General features: G+C 43.8%; 1 protein-coding gene across 1 annotated transcript; it reads left to right on the top strand.

Moving 5' to 3' along the window:
* The first annotated feature begins 12,817 nt into the window (after positions 1–12,817).
* LOC116888434 (major urinary protein-like) lies at positions 12,818–16,011 on the top strand. Its single transcript, XM_032889711.1, is given in 8 exon segments — positions 12,818–12,916; positions 13,224–13,268; positions 13,270–13,358; positions 13,588–13,661; positions 14,333–14,443; positions 14,790–14,891; positions 15,062–15,107; positions 15,940–16,011. Coding segments are annotated over 7 exon segments (546 nt in total). The 3' UTR covers positions 15,088–15,107; positions 15,940–16,011.
* Positions 16,012–16,503: the final 492 nt, after the last annotated feature.

Here is a 16,503-nt window from a genome sequence, read left to right on the forward strand (position 1 = left end):
AGACCTGTTTAGAAAAGTTCTTTGGAGCAATTCCGATCTGTGTTGTCCGGAAATTGGCTTTTTAGTTTGTGTGTCAGCAGCAGCCGCTCAATCCATGGGCAAACACTTCACAGATACACCAGTAGTCCAGTTTGGTAGAATCCAGATACCAACAATGGTAACAACCTAGTGGAGACAGCCAGGCTTCAGCCTAGGATCCAGTCAGCAGGGGCCAACAGGAACACCAGAAGTTCTTGGCTGTGTCTGTCTCAGGGATGTGAAGATCCACAAAGCCTCCAGACCCACAAGCTTTGTACAGCTGGACCAGTAAGCTAGGCTCTGTCTGTCCCTCTGTGGAGTCCTATTTACACCCTCCAAGCATCATGTGTCCACCATGTGTCGTGCCTCAGCATGTGCATCCAATCAGCCCGAGTCTGCCAAGAAACTGCAGCACACCACTATTCTACCAGAAGCTTTCTGGTTCATCTCTCTCTATGGAGTCCTGACAACTGCCCCTCAACTATGCCATGTAAGGTGGACCAACACATGCATGTCGTTAGAAAAGAATCCTTCATCATGTGTCATTTCCTGTGCTTGCTTTAGCAGAATATCTTCTCTCCTGTGTCTGCTTCAGCCAAACATTCCTTCACCTGTTTGCCCTAGCAAAACTCCATCCAACTGTGTTGCTGTAAAATTATAAAGAAAGCTTTCTTTTCCCCCGTACTAGATCCGGCACTGCAGTGCCCCAAGACATCTGGTAGATATCTTCATCTCACTCAGCAAAGCTTCTCACCCTGCTCTGCTCCATCAAATACCACACTGCCTATGACTACTCTCTGAGCCTGGCAACAGTCTCTCTACCCATCCAGTTCCCAAGGCAGGTTGAACCAGGCCAGAAATATACATCCCAAGTCCGTGGCAGCTTAGGGTCTCCGGCTGCCACATAACTCTCTTTGATTTAAATCTCCACATGAAAGAACACACAACACAATAACCTCTGATCCAATTGATAAGATATAATTGCCCACCTAAACATACAAAGCCCTGTCCACATCCATCCCTTAAGAATATTCATGACCTGTAAATGTGCAGAGAGGAATCTTCACATCAGCCTCCATATTCTCTCCGCTGCTTCCTCTGCCTCACTCCAGTCTCCTCCTCTCTCTAAAACTTTTCTCCACTCATCCCTGCTTCTCATCCAATGGCAGGCCTCATTCTATCTTGTACCTGCCTTCGCCTGTGTGACATCCTACACAACAGACTTTCCAAACAACCTTTAAGTTTCCACTTCAACCCACAACCTACAATCCTCTGAAAAAGAATTTAAAACACAAGAACAAAACTCACCCGTGGACTAGATATGGGAACGACACCAGACAGTACAGCCTGTAAAAACCAGATTCTCCCTCTATCCAACACTGACAGAGCAAACCTTAAGCAATTTTCACTAGGTTCAGATGCTAAAAAGATTCCCTTTGTTACCGACTCATATTTAACCAGAATCTGAGCACATCTTGGTGGCCACGGTGTCTTTATTGATACTCATAAGCTCAATGCAGACAGTGTTTGTCTTCTGAGAATCCGTGAATGGTTTAGGACTCATAAGGGTGTCTGTGTGACAGAGTCTGGCCCTCAGGGTCATGGATTAATATTGCTTAAAAACCAACAGTAGAGGCTTTGAAGAAGTCATCCAGGTTAAGAACTTGGGGTAGTGGGCAGAGTTTATTTGAGCAATTCGTGGAAATTAAATAAAGCAAATATAGATAACTATCGGTTCAAAGGATAAATTCAAAAGTAAGTTAGAAAATGTTGCAAGACAATGGGATGAGAACAGGACATTACAGTTCACTGGGTGAAAAAGCAATGTCAAAGGTTATAACAGTAGATTCCCGCTGTACAACTACCTCAAATGGCAACCAAATTCTACACCTCCAGAAACTACCAAAAAAGGACAAACTCAACTAAAAATGATGTAATATAATTTACATTACAGAATGGAGGAAGTAAAGATTAGAGCCCCTCTCTTTCATTCTATAAGTTCTGTCCCTTTGGAGAACCCTGACTAATACAGATTTTAGTACCAGAAGAGGTTCTAGCACAACAGTAGGTCTCCAAGTGGTGTCCTTGGCCTGTCCAGCTTAGCGCTCAGTCCTATCCCCAGCTCTTCTACAAGAGTCCCCGAGCTCGGCCTGATGTTTCACTGTGGGTGTCTGCATCTGTTTCCTTTCAGTGCTGAATGAAGCCTCTCAGGAGACAGCTATGCCAGGCTCCTGTCTTCAGGCATAGCAGAGTATCACTAAGACTGTCAGGGGTTGACTCTCAAATGGAATGGATCTCAAGGTGGGCAGTCATTGGTTGGCCATTCCCTCAAACTCTGCTCCATCTTTGTCCCTGAACATCATGTAGGCAGGACAAATTTTGGGTTGAAGGTTTTGTAGGTGGATTAATGTCTCCCTCCCTCCACTGGAAGTCCTGCCTGGCTGTAGGAGATGGCCACTTCAATCTCCATATTCCCTGCTAGTAGGAGTCTAAGGTAGGTCATCCCTATAGACTCCCCAGAGCCTCCCTTATCCTAGATCTCCAGCTAGTTCCAGAATTGCCCCCCCATCAGTTTCTGTTCTCACATCCAGTGTCTGTGGATTGTAGTATGGTTATCCTGTACCTTATTGCTAATGTCTACTTATAAGTGACTAGATACCATGCGTATCTTTCTGGATCTGAATCACCTCACTCAGGACGATATTTTTCTAGTTCCATACATTTGCCCCCAAATTTCACGAAGTCTTTGTTTTTAATAGCTGAATAGTATTTCATTGTGTAGATGTACCACATTTTCTTTTTTCCATTCAGCACCTGAGGAACATATGGATAATTCCAAATTCTGGCTACTACAAATAAAGCTTCTATGAACACAGCTGAGCATGTGTCTTTGTGGTAGAGTGGGGTATGTTTGGGGTATATAGCTGAGCCTTCAGGTTCATTTCCAATTTTCTGAGAAACTGCCAAATTGATTTCCAAAGTGGTTGTCCAAGTTTGCACTCCCACCTGCAATGGGTGAATATTCCCTTTCCCCACATCTTCACCAGCATGTGCTGTCACCTCAGTTTTTGATTATAGCCATTCTGATTGGTATGATGGAATCTCAGAGTCATTTTGATTTGCATTTCCTGAGGACTGAGGACACTGAAAATTCCTTTAAGTGCTTCTCAGCCATTCAAGATTCCTCTGTTGAGAATTCTCTGCTTAGCTCTGTAGCCCAGAGTTATTGGTGTTCTTTGGGAATTCGTCTCCTGTGCCAACGTGTTCAAGGAAGTTCCCCCACTTTCTCTTCTATTAGGTCCAGTATGTCCGGTTTTATGTTGAGGTCCTTGATCCACTTGGACTTTGGTTTTGTGCAGGGTGATAGATATGGCTCTATTTGCATTCTTCTACATGCAGACATTCAGTTAAACCAGCACCATTTGATTGAAGAGGCTTCTTTTTTCCATCGTATGATTTTGGCTTCTTTATCAAAAATCAGGTGTCTATAGGGTGTGTGTGTGTGTGTGTGTGTGTGTGTGTGTGTGTGTGTGTGTATGTATGATTTCCAGATCTTTGATTTTATTCCATTCATCAACCTGTCTGTCTCTGTAACAACACAGTGTAGTTTTTATTACTATTGGCTCTGTAGTGCTGCTTGAAATCAGGATGGTGATTCCTCCAGAGGTTCTTTATTGTTCAGGATGTTTTGGTTATCCTGGGTTTTTGGTTTTCTATTTGAGGTTGAGAACTGCTCTGTAAAGGTCTGTAATGAATTGCGTTGGAATTATGGTGGCAGTTGCCCTGAACTCATAGATTGCTTTGGGCTATATGGCCATTTTCGCTGTGTCAATCCTACTGACCCATGAGCATGGGAGTTATTTCGATCATCTGATAACTCCCTTGATTTCTTTATTCAGGGACTTGAAGTTCTTGTCATACAGGTCTTTCACTTGCTTGGTTAGAGTTACACCACCATAGTTTGCATTATCCATGGCTATTGTAAAGGTTGCTAATTTCTTTTCTCGGCCTGTTTATTGTTTTATAAAGGAGGGCTACTGATTTATTCTGAGTTAATTTTGTCTCCAGCCACTTTGCTGAGGGTGTTTATCAGCTGGTAGAATTTTGGGAGTCACATATGTGCACTATCACATCATCTGTGAATAGTGATACCTTGACTTCTTCCTTTCCAATTTGTTCCCCTTTGATCTCCTTTAGTTGTCTTAGTGCTCTAGCTAGAAGTTCCTCCAAGCACTATGTTAAATTGATAGAGAGAAAATGGGCAGCCTTGTCTTATCCCTGATTTTAGTGGAACTGCTTTATATTTTTCTTTATTTTTTTGATGTTGGCTTTTGGCTTGCTGTATATTGTTTTTATTGTGTTTAGAAATGCACCTTATATCTCGGATCTCTCCAAGACATTTAATATGAAGGAGTGTTGGATTATGTCAAAGACTTTTTCTGCATCTAGTGAAATGATCATGTGATATTTTTCTTTTAGTTTGTATGTACAGTGGATTGCATTGATGGATTTCTGTACATTGAACCATCCCTGTATCCCTGGGATGAAGCCTACATGATCATGGTGAATAATGTTTTTGATGTGTTCCTGGATTCAGTTTGCAAGCATTTTATCGAGAATATTTGCATCAATGTTCATAGTGGAAATTGGTCTGAAGTTCTCTTTATTTATTGAGTCTTTGTGTGGTTTAGGTATCATTGAATTCTAGAAAGTGCTTAATTCATTTCTTTATTTCCAGTGGCTGGACAATGGAGCTGGGGGTCCGGGGGAGGGCAGCACGCAGCTCAGGGCAGTATTTTGTTAAGAATGTGTTTGTACAGATTTTCATGTTTTATTTCTTTGTCATGGAGTATCAGAATGATTAAGAGAATATCAGTAGTTGTCATATTTAAATTTTGAGATATCAAAGGAATGTCCCTTGAAGGAACATCATAAAATTTATAATGCATTTATGGTTGTACGAGGGATGCTTACATCATGCTGTGTACAATTATGACTCTGTTAAACACATAACGCCTTTGAGGCTGTACATGGGGTAGTTACACAGGCATAGTTATGACCTGGCTGTTACTTCCACCTGTAAATTAAGCATGACAAAGAGATGTGATTGTGTGTCACATTGACCAGGGGTGGGCTTGTAATGGCTGTTCTTGGTTGTCAACGACATCCGGAATTAACTAAACCTTAACAGCCAATGCACAAGTGAGAGAGTGGCTAAGTCAATTGAAGATGGAAAGACCCACTTTTCATCCGGATGTTTTTGAGGAGGGAAGGTCCACCTTGAAACTGGGTCACCCCCTCTGCTGACAGCTTACATAGAAGATGGGGAAGAAGGAAGATCCCTCCCTAGAGCCTCCTCTTACTCTGGCTAGCAGGTCCACTCCTTCATGAGCGTTAGGGCCTCCTTTGGAATTCTGACATACACTGAAAAACAGCTACGACATCCAACCTTGTGGACTAAACAACTCCTGAATTCTTGGACTTTATGTTAATAGATTACCTGAACTACAGTCTGTAGACCATTCTAATAAACTAATCACACACACACACACACACACACACACTGTTAGTTTTATTCCTCTAGGGAACCCCACTTAATACAATACCACAAAGACACTTACATTTGATTTGTATTGGGTAAGAAGTAATGGAAGCATTCGCAAAAAGACTGGAACAGAAAAAAAGTGCTAAGACAAACTCACAAGAAAGGACCAAGAACAGTTTCCTATGGAGAAAGACCTCAGACTATCTAAAGTAACTCCAGTAAAAGAATCGAACTTCAGAAATAGGGGTATAGGCCGCTGGTGGTGAATGGTGACTTTGTAACCATGACACCCTCGGTTCAATCCTCAGCACCCAAAAAACAAAAGAACAGAATGTAACTCCGAGGTTAGAAGACCAGTAACCAAGGCTTTTAGTTGAAACATTAGCCTGAAACATTTGTAATGAAAGATGAGATTAATATTTTAATGTAGATTAAAAATGGATCCTTTGGAGCTGGAGTTACAGATGGTTGTGAACCACCATGTGGGTGCCATGAACCAAACCTAAGTCCTCTGAAAGAACAGCCCTATGCTTTTAACCGGTGACAAAGCTCTCCAGTCCTGACTTGTCGAGTTAGACGTTTTTTAGTTTTATTTTATGTGTATAAGTGTTTTGGCTGCATGTATGTCTGTTCACCACATATACCACTCGTGCCTGAAGAGGTCAGAATAAGGTGTCATATCTTCTGAAACTGGAGGTATAGATGGTTGCGAGCTATCCTGTGTATGCCGGAAACTGAACTCAGGTCCTCTGTGAGGGCATCGAGTGCTCTTACCCACTGAGCTATCTCTCCAGCCTCGACTTTTCTATTTTTAAAAAGGACGATAATGAGTACAAGTTTTGTGCTCCAACTCTCCAGCTACTGGCTGCAAATTATTAGCACAAACCTAACAGAGACCTAACATGCACAAAGGAAGCCCCAGCAATGCGGCTGTAGGTACAGCGCAACACTGAGGTTGGCCAGTAGGGGGCAACCCTACACTTGCTGCACTTGCTCTGTGAGCCCCCAGCATCGATTTCTTGGTGTGGTTAAGATTCTTACTCTTTAGTCTGTAGATGAGCTTAACAGAACTACGCATGCGTAATTCCAGAGGCCGTGGTGTGGTTGTCGGGTCTGTCCTATTATCTCCAGAGTTTCAGTCCTTATTTGGTTTGTCAGTAGTATTTGACTGGCTCCTCCATATTTTTATATATCTAATTAAAACTGTATTGCATAGTGGATGGATGAAACTGTATGCGATTAAGCTGAGCGCCACAACCAATTAACACGGAATGTCACACAGATTGGTACTTCTCTGCACTCTAACACTTATAGTTATTTTATTATTTATAAACAAATTTCTGACACTAGATTTATACTGTATTTAAGACTGGAGTTTTTTTTTTTTTTAATTTCCATCTCAAGTAGGTCCATTCTTTGTAGTCATTTGAAAACTATTTAAAGTTCCTTTGCATCTAAATAAAACCAAAGCGATCATCTCTTCAGAAAACCAGTTCTCAGGCTTACAATGAAATTACTTCTGAATTGCTGTTTATCAAATAAATTATGAGGGATAAACCAATCATTGCCATATCATCTTCATAGACACATATAATAAGCCCATTTTTAGCATTTCTTGTTATATTTGACCATTTAGATTAATTTTAATGTGTGTGTGTGTGTGTGTGTGTGTGTGTGCGCGCACGCGTGTGCGCGGGCGTGCAGGTGCACGCCGAGGCCTGACAAGGGCACTTGGGCTACAGGTGGTTGTGAGTTGCTCGATGGGGCTGCTGGGAACTTCTGTCCATCCTGCCCTCTGGAAGCATGTCTCGAGACAGTATCAACGACCGAGGCGCCTCCCCAGCCCTAAGCACTTCCTCAGGTATCCAGTTTTAAGTTTTTCACATCCGTGGCTAAAATATTTTTACATTCTGAGGTTTAAAACCACTAATCATGCTTCAGTTAAAAAAGAATTAACGTCCATGGAAGCATCCACCGTTCAGTGAACTGTATGAACCGCCAGCACAATTCAGTTTCTGACCTGTAAAGGGCGGTTATATAGGTTCGGTTCAGTTAATGTCAGGGGGAGAAGTCCTGAGATAACTTATAAAACTATTTGCAACATAAAACACAGAAAATTATGAGTAATGAAGAAAGAAGAAGAAAAGGAAGACAGAAGCAAGAGGTGCCTACATCACGAAGGTTGAAACCAGCATCGCACCGACTCTCATGCATCCAGCATCTGTGTGTATCAGTCAACGGCACATAGATGCCTTCATGCCCACCTGTACACAGGGATACGGACGTCAGGTTTCAAAACACTAGGCAGAGGCGTTATCTTTATTGTTTCTCATGTAGAGTCGGTTTTTGTTTGTTTTGGTGTTTTGTTTTTTCTTTCCTTCATTACTAACTATCTTGGGTCATTTTTTTATTTTTGTTTTTGTTTCAATTCCACACAGGCTAGAGTTATTTGGAAGGAGGCACCCTGAAGTGAGAAAATGCCTTAGGAAACTGATTCGGGAGGACCCACCTCACTATGGAAGTACCACCCTGGGCAGGGTGTTCTGAGTTATATAAGAAGGCACCTCACAATCCACAGGGAACGAGCCAGGAAGCAATGTTCCCCTAAGGCCTCTGCTTTAGTCCCTGCCTCCAAGTTCTCTCATAGAGTCCCACCACACACACACACACACACACACACACACACACACACACACACACACACACACACACAACTTCCCTTCATGATAGACTGTAAGCTAAAATAAACCCTTTCCTCCTCAAGTTGCTTTTGGTCATGATATTAATCGCAATAACTCTAAATTGTATCTATATAAGGATACAGAATACCAATGTGTTCTTAACACCTCACATTCTCTGAACACCATGTACTTTCTCTATAGACGTCCCTCTAATTCCAGCTATCGAGAGTAAGCTTACATGATCTCTTGCCAGCACGTTCCAGTAACTTCCTTCATGATCTCCTGCCTAAAGGTTCTCAACCTTCCTGATGCTATGACCCTTTAATACAGTTCCTCATGTTATGGTGGCCTCCAACCATAAACTTATTTCCTTGCTACTTCATAAATGTCATTTTGCTGCTGTTATTAATTGAAATGTAAATATCTGATATGCAGGATATAGGGCATGTGACCCAGGTGGGGGTTGCAACCCACACATTGAGAACCCATGAAGACTCTCGATCCACACGTTTGAGAACCACTGATAGCAACTTTTTCTCTCTTCTCCTGCCTTCCCGTTGGTCTTTGTTATCCAAATGCAGCCAGATGAACTTTGAAAGCACACCTCTGACCATGCTCCTACTGTAATTCTAAAATGCTTCAGGTCCTTCCCAGATACATGAAAACCAACCCCTACCAAGCTCCTCACAGGCCCACATAAGCTGATACGGGATAAGAGTGCCCACGAAAAATACATACATTGGAAGCTTTACCCATAGTGCCTGAGGGTGTGATTTGGTGTAATTATGGTAAGATGAGGTCTTCAGGGTGAACCCTAAGTCAAGATGACTGACCAGTGTCCTCAAAAGAAAAGACTAGGATACAGGATGGATCAGAGAAGACACTTCCTGAAGACCCGGGAACACGATTCCACCAATGAGGAAGATCTCAGAAGAAGCAAGCCCCATCGAACACCTTGCTCCCAGAGTTCTGGCTGCCAGAAATGAGAAAGTCTAATTTTTGCTGAAGTCACCCATACTGCATGAGTTCGAGAGGGCAGCCCCTGCAAACTGACACAACTCCCTTTCTAGCCTCGACTCATTTCGTAATTCCTGTGTTCACTGTGTTCTAGCAAGGTTTCCTTTGGCTGCTCTGAACTATTTGTACTCCTGTTTGCCATGGCCTTCCCGTATGTATCCATTCTCCCCACACCCTAGAAGGCCCTCTGCCTAGTCCTGGTGAATTCTCTTGTGCTTAAACCAATAGATTATTTTATGTGTATGAATGTTTTGCTTGCATGTATGTCCGTGCAGCACATGAACGCAGTGCCCACATAGGGTGTCGGATCCCTGGAACTAGACTTATGGATTCCTGTGGGTGCTGGGAATTTAACCGGGAGTCATCTCTCCAGTCTCTCCCTCTTCTGGTGTCATCCTGCCTTCCCTCCATCAGCCATTGGTGACTGAAGGCTAACACTGCCAAGGCGCTGACCCATCTGAGCATGCAGTAGTGTGGACGCATGGTTCCTGGCCTCGGTGGCTTACAGATTCCCCTGAGTTAAATATCTTTGTATTGCAATGTTCCTGTGACAGATACCTAATTGGGGAGAGGACTCGAGCCCTGTGAGAAAGACTACTCATGGATAGCAGAATGAAATCCCAGACATCATGATGCAGTATAGCTTAGAGTCCACCCCCAACCTTGAAGAAAAGACTGCTTGGTTGTGAGGAGTGTGAATAGCTAGCCGTCCCAACTGTTAACTGCTTCAGACTCCCTTGTCTTTGAGCTGAGATGCTGGTCTCTTTGGGGTGCACATCCCCTACCCCATGATCGAGCAAAACTGTGGCATAGCATTTCTGCCTACCACAGGATAACTTCCCTTCCTTGATTCTGCTGTCTCCTAGCTCCCTTCGTCCTTCATGAGTTCCTGGCCAATAATCTTTGTCCCTTAAAGTTTGTTTCTGCCTGTTTTCTGGGGCCCTCTCTAGGTTTTGGGAGTTAAGCAGGTGGATTCCAGTGGCTCCAAGCATCCTCTGACGCTGACACAAGCAGGTGCTTTAGAACTGATGTTGAGCCGGGGTCAGCAGTCCTATCTGTCACTCTGCTGGAGGGACTACAGAATATTTCCTCTCTGGGACATGAATCAAATAAGCCCGTGTTCATTGATGTTCTTCTTGGCCCCAAACAAACCCTGGCACCATGTAAGTGTCTCGAATGTTTCCTCAGGCTTTCTGAATGGGTTATTTATTCAATTAGTTGAGGGTAAGACTCAGGTAAAGATCATTAAATCATTTTCCTATTAGTCAGTTTCAGAAATGCTAGCTAGATACAAATGGGCCATTAGCTGTTACACGTACACTCCTTAAACCCCTTACCCACCTGCTTTGTCTAGTCATTTCTTAACAGCCTCAGTGCTTCAGTCACACGAACAGCCCACATGTACTGAGGAGTGTTAAGTGGAAGGGACTGGCTGCTGCCTTCTGCTGGGGAAGCATCTCCTCGTTCATTACTAGAAAAGCAGTAATCTATAGCCAGACGTGGTGCTACAACCTGTAATCTTAGCATTCAGGAGGCTGGAGCTGGGGGATTGCCACAGATCCAAGACCATTCAGAAACTCAGGAAGCTCAAGGCCAGCCTCTATGTGAGTTGCTGGGAAGACAGATCAGTGGAGAAGTACTGGCTGTGAGGGCTGTGCGGGCTCCCAGCAAGGTCAGAGCAGATGCTCAGAACTCACATTAAAAAAGCTGGTCATGGCTGCCTTTAACCCCATCACTAGGTAGATGGTGGAGACTGGAGGATTGCTAGGACTTACTGGCCAGCCAGCCTATCTGAAACACACTAAGTCTCAGATTCAGAGGCAGACCCTGTGTGAAGGGGAGAAAGTAAAAGGAGACAAAGGGAGACAACTGGCACCCTGTTTGACTCCTCCTTATACGAACAAAGGCACAGACGTGTGCACATGTGTGCACATGTGTGACACACACGCCGTAATCAACCAAAAAAGGAAGAGGAGGTGAGAGGAACAGGAGAAAGAGGAAGAGGAGAAAAGAAAAATGATAATCCCCTAGTCAAGCATTTACCAAATACTTGTAGACCAAGAGGGGCCAGTAGTCATGTCTCATTCAATCTCAAGCTACACCCACTCCTCCATATTTTAAAGAAACCCACGTGCAGTTTCAGTCCGATGTGTCTGGAGCTCTACAGTGCTGTTTATTCCTCTTTCCCCTATTTAACCATCCTCCCTTCCGGTAAAAACATCCCGACCTGTGTAGTGGAGTTAATAAGAACAAAGGCTCCTGAGTCAGATGGACAGGCTTGGGTTTAAATCTAAGTTCTCTCGCTGACTGGCTCTATGGCCTTGTATAGTTACTTGATCTTTCTGAGTCTTAGCTAACACTATGGAAAGATGAAAATAAATAGTACATACTATAGAGAGTTGATGCAAAGTGGAAATAAAACCTATCGAGGACTTGCCTCCTTCTTGAATTCTTTATTTCCCCACATCAAACACTATTTTATGTTTCTAGTTCCAGGGTAAATACAATTTATACGGATACAAAATATGTTCCCATTATAACTGTGTTTCTTTGTAAGCAGACTCTTGACATCATTTCCACTTGGACCTCCATCAGCAAATATGACTTTGAACAATACCTTTGCTTTTCTTTAATGATGAGATAATGTCCTGTCAGTTAAAGTCCAACGTTCTCTGAGGTAAACAGCTGAAGCAGTTTACCTTACTAAGTTAGCAGTTTGCATTCTGAGGTCAAGCTTTTGGGGTGGGGTGGGGGTGGGGGCTGTCAGCTTAGCTTCGGAAGACCCTTCCTGATAATCTTTTTAAGTTAAGATTTATTATTTTTATGCATATGTGCCTGAATGAGTGAGTTCATATGTACCACATGTGTACAGGAGATCACAGGGGCCAAAAGAGGGTCATTTCCTGTGACTGGAGCTAGAGTCAGTTGTGAGATGCCATGTGAGTGCTGGGAATTGAACCTGGGTCCTCAGCAAGAACAGGTTTCAAAGAATCTGACTCCTTCTTTTGACTTCCTTCTGACCCCCTTGGCCCCAGGTGTGTGCATGGTACACATGCAAAACCAATGCTCATACGCATGGAATGTGAATGAATCTTTTCAAAGAAAACCCAAGTAATTCAGCTTCTTCCACACTCCACTCAAGTCTTGAAGCAAAGATTCTCTCCATGCTTGACCTTCCAGTTCAGTACCCACCCACTCCATAACTGGCTTTCTGATTCCAAGTCAGATCCAAAGTTGCATCTGGTTCCAGATGGCCCTCTAGAACATCCACTGTTTTTCTTGGGAATATGTTTTGTGAAATGTATGAGTGATAGAATCAATCCATAGGAGATGACATTGCCAAGTTTGAAAAGGGCAGGAACAATCCTTGGCTTCACATCAGTACATGAGAAAACATTCCACAAAGCCTGAGGGAAGGAGGCCCATATGAGAAGGAAAAAAAAAAACACTCGAACCCAGAGAGAGTATAAAGACGAGCAAAGTGCTGGAGGTGGAGTGTGGGCACCATCAGCAGAGAGATTGTCCCGACAGAGAGGCAATTCTATTCCCTACCAACATGAAGCTGTTGCTGCTGCTGCTGTGTCTGGGCCTGACCCTGGTCTGTGGCCATGCAGAAGAAGCTAGTTCTGTGAGAGGGAACCTCGATGTGGACAAGGTAGGCTCAGCGAATAGTAACTTCTGACTCAGAGAGTGCTTTGGAGAACTCTTGAAGCCAAGCGGGTCCTCTGAGGGGATGGGTACAGTGGCTTGTTCTATTAGACAAACGAATGGCTTCAGACCTTGAAGTAAGACCACTTGTATGCTCTTCAGATCTAACAATGTTTGGGGACATCTGCTCTCACTGAGAGGCAGGGGCAGAATGTTAGGTATTGTGACAACTCTATCAAGCAAATTCAAGAATAAACATGTCCATGCGGTATCCCTGCTCCCTTCTCCCTTAAGCATTTTCTTATCCATTACAGCTCAATGGGGATTGGTTTTCTATTGTCGTGGCCTCTGACAAAAGGAGAAAAGATAGAAGAGAACGGCAGCATGAGAGTTTTTGTGCAGCACATCGATGTCTTGGAGAATTCCTTAGGCTTCAAGTTCCGTATTAAGTAAGTGAGGTGTCTGCCCTTAGCTGAGGAAGAAGAAATAAGAGCAAATTCGTGATTACTAAAGTATCAGACAGAAACGAAATAACCTTTAAAAAAAGCCATTTTGCTAATTTTGCAAAAATATTCAAAAGGTAAATGGAATCAGAAACTGGAGATACGTATAGAGTAGAGGGTGAAGAAGCCAGCCAGATCAAAAATCCCCTAAGCATCAGCTTGCTCTGTTTTACAGGGAAAATGGAGTGTGCACAGAACTATATTTGGTTGCCTACAAAACGCCAAAGGATGGCGAATATTTTGTTGAGTGTAAGTATATAGAATGTCTATATATCTATCCACAAGGAAATTAGTAAACCCTACTACCTTTATCGTGTGTGTGTGTGTGTGTGTGTGTGTGTGTGTGTGTGTGTGTGTGTGTGTGTTGCTGTGGATTGAACTCAGGAACTTGCACCTTCCAGTCAAACTTTCTACTAGCGAACTCACCACAACCCCTTGTAGAATCTCAAGCACTTCCTGACATGGTTGATTTAGCCAAGGACACGGGGCCATCTAATAGCTAGCTCCCTGTGGCAGGCAAGGGGGATAAGTATGGTGAGGTGGAATCTGATACTGCCCGGTAGCTAGCACTGGTGCACATTGCTCAGGATGTAGCCATGTGAGATGGCAGAATTATGAAAGACAGACGTGTCGCTTGAAGGTGCTGAGGGAGGCAGGTGAGCCTCAGAGAGGATGAGAGAGAGTGAGTCGCTGCTGTGGCTAAGTGTTCTCTAGTGGGCGTCGTCCCAGGGCCCCTTCCTTAGAAGTTACTTCATCAAGTCCAGAAAGCTACAGATGGGAAGCAGCAGACATCCCCACCCCCCATCTCTTCCAGGATATGTATTTTAATGATTTTTATGTTTGGGGTAGAACAGGTAAAGGGTTTACATAATTTCTTGCAGACCAGAGAATTTCTGAGCTGTGTCCCATTTCCTCCACAGATGACGGAGGGAATACATTTACTGTACTTAAGACAGACTATGACAGATATGTCATGTTTCATCTCGTTAATTACAAGAACGGGGAAACCTTCCAGCTGATGAATCTCTTCGGTAAAGTATTTCCACACGGACACTGATCTTGGGGTGGGAAAACAGGAAGGAAACTCTAGCTTTAGTATGGTCTTCCCAGCTTGGTCCGCCTCTTTCTCACTTCCTGAAGGTCGACGATGTTCACCTGCACCCTGCCTCAAGCACAGTGATGGGCACACTCTGAAATCTCTCCGTGTGCCAGAAGGCCATTCCGTGGGTGCCACATTCAGGATAGATTGGACCCACACCTGTCAACCATGTCACCAGCCATTTTCTCACCCTTATGGGGGAGCCCCTGTCCCCTCACTTAGTTCTGTGGTCAATGCCTAGGACACAGCTGCTACACTCACTGCTGCTCTTTTCACAGGCAGAACAAAGGATCTGAGTTCAGACATCAAGGAAAAGTTTGCAAAACTATGTGTGGCACATGGAATCACTAGGGACAATGTCATTGACCTAACCAAGACTGGTAAGTCAGGACTCACTTATTTTTCTCGTCCTGAATATTATATCATAGAAGAAATGAACCTGGGGGATTGGCTATCAGGCATTTGTTGAAAGCTGGAGAGCCACCTCATTTCCTCTTCGGGGAATAACGTGGACCTGGTACCTGAACACGTTCTTGTTCTCACCCTGCAGATCGCTGTCTCCAGGCCCGAGGTTGAAGAAAGGCCTGAGCCTCCAGGTGGGCAATCTCCAGTGAGAGCAAGGAGGGGGTGGGCATGGACCAGACCCTTCCAAAAGCGTTAGTATTGTGCCCCCAAATTATTATAAGAATAATTTGATAAGGAGTCTTTGAGGAGAGCTTGAAAAATGGCTTTGAATTATGTGGATTTGTGACTATCTGGTCCTATTTTGAGCTCTAAAGTAAAGTGACCCAAGCACTTAGGCAAGAAAACAAGGGAGTGAGTTTTCCATAGTTGCTGCACGGTTGTGTAAAAAGGGCTCAGCGATGTGTTAAGTGTCATTAAGAGTTAAAGTTTGAAACAGAGAGTAGCAGGATGTGAGTATGACTGCTCTTCAGAGTCTGTGGTCCCACTCCATCCCACTCTGGACAATAAGATCTTCATCTGAACTCCGTACAACCTTGGCTTCTTACCTGGAAGTGGAGTTGCATGTTCTCCACTTCTCCTCCAGTCTGGAGAGCAGACTCCTTTGACCCCTCTTTCCCATTTCCCAAGACTTCACTCAGATAATGTAGGAAAGTCTTTAAAAGTGGCCAAGGCTTTCACCATTATTCCTCAAGGCAATGACCATTCTTCGGAGCTTCTTATGCCAAAGGTTGTGGAAACAAGCCTCAGACCTTTCGTTACTTCATTTTTCATAGGCCATCCATAAGGAAAGAGTCATTTATTCTATGCCTTTAATCCCTGTTTTCTGGCAAATAATGTTGATTAGATTGCAGGGCAAGATCTATTTCTTCATCCTTTGTTCTATACAAGAGTGCCTCTCTGTCCAGAAGTCAATCCAAGAAGTGCTTAATGGGTTCCTGTATTCTTTCTTCCTGGATTACTCAGTGCTGAGTGGAGACTTCTCACCAGGACTCCAGCATCACCATTTCCTGTCCATGGAGCATCCTGAGACAAATTCTGCGATCTGATTTCCATCCTGTTTCACAGAAAAGTGCAATCCCGGTCTCTCCAGCATCTTCCCTAGTTACCCAGGACAACACATCGAGAATTAAAAGCTTTCTTAAATTTCTCTTTGCCCCACCCATGATCATTCTGCACAAATTTCTTGCTCTTGCAGTTCAATAAATGATTACCCTTGCACTTAAATGTATGTCTATGTGTCCAGAGCGCTAACCCATGACGGAATGAGGGGACCTCCTGAGTCCTGTACCCAAGAACCTTCCTCATGTCCCAGAATCGAAGCTGAGTCTCAGGATTTCACCACCTCTGGAGCAGTCCAAGACCTGATGAATGCTCCCTAGGGCTCCTGCCTTAGAGGCTTTATAAGGACTATAGACACATGAGACTTGCTGCACGATTCTTCCATCCATAGACTATCTTTTCCAACAGATCGAGGAGAGACACATCTTTCTAAGGCTATGGCTGCTCAACATGGTTCAGGACATGCCA

This window comes from Rattus rattus, chromosome 1 (genome assembly GCF_011064425.1).
Source record: "Rattus rattus isolate New Zealand chromosome 1, Rrattus_CSIRO_v1, whole genome shotgun sequence".
Lineage (NCBI taxonomy): Eukaryota > Metazoa > Chordata > Mammalia > Rodentia > Muridae > Rattus > Rattus rattus.